The following is a 3,622-nucleotide window of genomic DNA, read 5'->3' as shown; positions in this document are numbered from 1 at the left end:
ACATGTCACCCCTGTATGAGCATAGACAATCAGAGCTGGGACGATGGAACTGCTGAATCCGAGCCTGTCCCCATACAACATCCACACAAATCCATTTGCAGGATACAGCACTACATCACGAACCAAGTTGATTGATCTGCTTTGCATCATCTGGGGACATCAAAGTCAACTGCAGCACATCTGGTTTGAGCTCAGTCCAGAGAATGGATTGCACCTTCCTAGCTAAGTGCTACACCATGCGGTTCATCTACCCTGAGACCCACTGATATGTGCAATCTAACGTTACTCTTGTCTACTGCTTAACGTACATTAATCTTGAGAATCAAAGTCTTCACTTTCTTCACTCCAGTGCTTCCCCGTTCGTTTCTTCCTATTCCTTTCAGCCATTACAATCGCAGCAACAACAGTGATGAAGACTGTCACTGTGATAACCAGGACTGTGACAGTCTCTGCTATGCACAATTGAGTGTCAACAGATGCTAATGGAAAGTCCCTCAGGGCAGGAGGCTCCAAGCAGATCACATTGTCATAGTCATCCACAAGCAAGCGTTGGACATTATGCAGTTTACCGAAAACCCTCTGCAGCTCACAATCACAAGTCCAATTATTCTTTGACAGCAAAATGTGGGTGCCCCAAGTCTGAATACCCAAGAAAGTCTTGAATTTAATTCGCTCCAAGCCATTTCGGGACAGGTTCAAGAGCGTCAGACTGGTCAACGACGTGAAAACACCAGTGTCGACATCTTTGATTAGATTCCCCTGAAGGTTTAACACTTCCAGGTTCTGCAGCATGAAGAAGACTCCATTGCTCAGGTTAGCCAGTCGGTTATTCTGAAGGTGTAGCTGCCGTAGCCTCGTCATACTTCGGAAGGCCCCGCTGGAGAGTTGAGAAATCTGGTTATTACTCAGGTAGAGTTTCTGCACATTGTCCAGGTACTGGAACATCAGTGAATTCAGCTTCTCCAAGTGGTTGTCTGACAGTATCAACTCATTGAGGAAGGAGAGACCAATGGAAAAGCCCTCACTCAAGTCCCTGATGTTGTTTTGCCGGAGATCCAGTCGCCATAGGTTCTCCAGAGAGGCAAAAGCTCCATCGTTGACTCTCTGAACATGGCTGGAGCCAATGAGGAGGATATTGATTCTCCAGAGCGATTGGAAGACGCCGGCTGGGAGAATGGTCAGGTTGTTCTTCGAAAGGTCCAGCTGCTCTGTATCTGTTGGGAAGCTGGGGGGTACCTGTTGCAAGGAAGCGGCTGAGCAGTTGACATACTTGAGGCCCTCTCTGCACTCACAGCCTCGGGGACAGAGGGACCAGGTCTCCGAGGTACAACTTGCAACACTCAACTGAGATACCAGCAGAAGCGCTGCAGGGAGAATCATCCTCCAAACTCCTCTTCAAACTTAACTGAGGAAGTGAAAGGCTCTGAAACACCCAGTCTCTGGCTCCCTGCGATCCACTGGATCTGTTTCTACTCCTGTGGCCCAGCCTGGAAGATTTAATCAGAACAAAACGAATTCAGTCATCAAGCAAACTTCATCTATTTGTTTTCACTGGCATCTCCGAACGCAGTTCAACCAGTTGTTACCACAGTGTACCGTTATTCACTGTATTCATTCCTAAGATTGTACAGAGAGAGCTGAACAAGCAAATCAACAGACAGTTGCCTTGGGGAATAAAAATACTACTTGTCTCTCCAAAGATGCACTTTCACTTTGTGACACGAAATAACATATCAACCATCAGTGACACATACATTTTCAGGGGGTTAGAAAGGTTTAACTAAAAGTAATATCAGTTAAGCACAAGGATATTTGACAACTGGGCATCATTTTGCAGGATGGTTAACGTGACCAACACTTTCCAAAGCACATTCAGAGAATACGGAGCGGTTAATATTTAATCTCCAGATATCGATCGCGTTTTGACAGGAATTAAAGCGCAAGAGGGGAACAGAGCAGGAAGTCTGTGAAACCGTTTGCAATGCAGTTATCCATTACCTGTGGGGAACGCTGTTGGACCTGTCTGCTACCTGGACCAGGAATAAATCCTGCAACTGGGACATCGACAATCCCCGGCAGTGAGAGTGGGAAACACTCCAAACTGGAACCGGGTGAGCAAGGGAACTGAAAGCCCAGAGGTTGCAGCATCATTAGGGATTTTGTAAGGGATGGTGTGTGTGTGTTTTTTTGGAGATGTTAAGAAGGCGGGTGGGCGGGTGTGAGATCAGACTGAGTTGGTAAACAGTGGGTTGGGTTTTAGATGCTCAGGACGTGTCGGGAAGAGCAGGGGGACAGGTATACCTTGCTGTAATGAGAGTCATCCCTGTGAATAATATAACAGCAAAGCCGCAACGTGTGCCAAAGGGAAGACGCGAGAGTGAGACGAACAACTTACAGCAAGAGGAGCTCAGTACAGAATCTATTACGTTCAATCGTCCCAGTTTCCATGCGGTAATCTGGCGAGAACATTACAAAGATCCACAAAGTGGCGTTTTCGATAGTTTGAGGGCGAATGCATCCAACTACATTTATCAAGCTGCAAAAAAGAAGCTTGCAGCACGTAATATGTATGTAAATGAATGCAATATTCTTCCCTTTTAGATTCTATTTGAAACAATTTTGCAGTGAAACATGGTCTTGCAAATACAATCAGAACCAGGTTAAATCCTAGCTGCATCTGGAGTGTACCAGACTGATTAACATTGCTGTCAACGCCGTTTTAGACTTGATTGTGTCAACTGATAATGAAAAAAAAGCGTGATTGCAAGATTAATGACTAACATCAACTTGCGTTTATTCAGCGCCTTTAATGTAATAAAGCGCTTTTACGAAGAACTGGTTGACGCGAGGACAGATGGGCGAAAGCTTGATCCCAGAGGTCAATGTAGCGTCTTAACAGAGGAAAGCGAAGCAGAGAGGATTACGGAAAGGAATTCCGGAGTTTAGGGCCCAAACAGCTGAATCCCAAAGAGAAGGAATCAAAATTAGGGACTACTGAAGAGGCCGGAATAAGGAAAGCACAGATATCTCTAAGAGAGGGTTGGAAGTAATTACTTAGGGAAGGATGGGAAGCAGTCAGAGAGTCATTCAGTCCATGCCGACCATAATCCCAAACTGAACCAGTCCCACCTGCCTGCTCCTGGCCCATATCCCTCCAAACCTTTCCTTTTCATGTACTTATCCAAATGTCTTTCAAACGTTGTAATTGATCCCACATCCATCACTTCCTCAGGAAGGTCCTTCCACAAGCAAACCGCCCTCTGTGTAAAAAAAAAGTTGCCCCTTATGCCTTTTTTTCAATCTCTCTCCTCTCACCTTAAACATGTGCCCCCTAGTCTTGAAATCCCCCATCCTAGGGAAAAGGCAACTACCATTCATCTTATCTATACCTCTCATGATTTTATAAACTTCTCTCAGGTCACCTCTCAACCTCCTACAAACCAGTGAAAAAAGTCCCAGCCTAACCAGCCTTTCCTTATAACTCAAACCTTCCGTACCCAGCAACATCCTGGTAAATCTCTTGTGAACTCTCTCCAGCTTAATAATAAATAATATCCTTCCTATAACTGGGCAACCAGAACTGGTCATAGTATTTCAGAAGAGGCCTCACCAATGTCCTGTA

General features: G+C 45.4%; 1 protein-coding gene across 1 annotated transcript; it reads right to left on the bottom strand.

Annotated features, from left to right (window-relative positions):
- Positions 1–309: 309 nt before the first annotated feature.
- On the bottom strand, positions 310–1,380 carry LOC109916514 (leucine-rich repeat-containing protein 3B-like). The gene has a single exon (XM_020516268.2). The coding sequence runs from the start codon at positions 1,378–1,380 to the stop codon at positions 310–312; it is 1,071 nt and encodes a 356-aa protein (XP_020371857.2).
- Between the last annotated feature and the right edge of the window lie 2,242 nt (positions 1,381–3,622).

Source organism: Rhincodon typus, chromosome 7 (genome assembly GCF_021869965.1).
Source record: "Rhincodon typus isolate 14 chromosome 7, sRhiTyp1.1, whole genome shotgun sequence".
Lineage (NCBI taxonomy): Eukaryota > Metazoa > Chordata > Chondrichthyes > Orectolobiformes > Rhincodontidae > Rhincodon > Rhincodon typus.
This window is presented reverse-complemented; position numbering and strand designations above follow the sequence as displayed.

Excerpts from the sequence above, each read along its gene's own strand:
- LOC109916514 (XM_020516268.2), bottom strand. The coding sequence starts at position 1,380 with ATGATTCTCCCTGCAGCGCTTCTGCTGGTATCTCAGTTGAGTGTTGCA.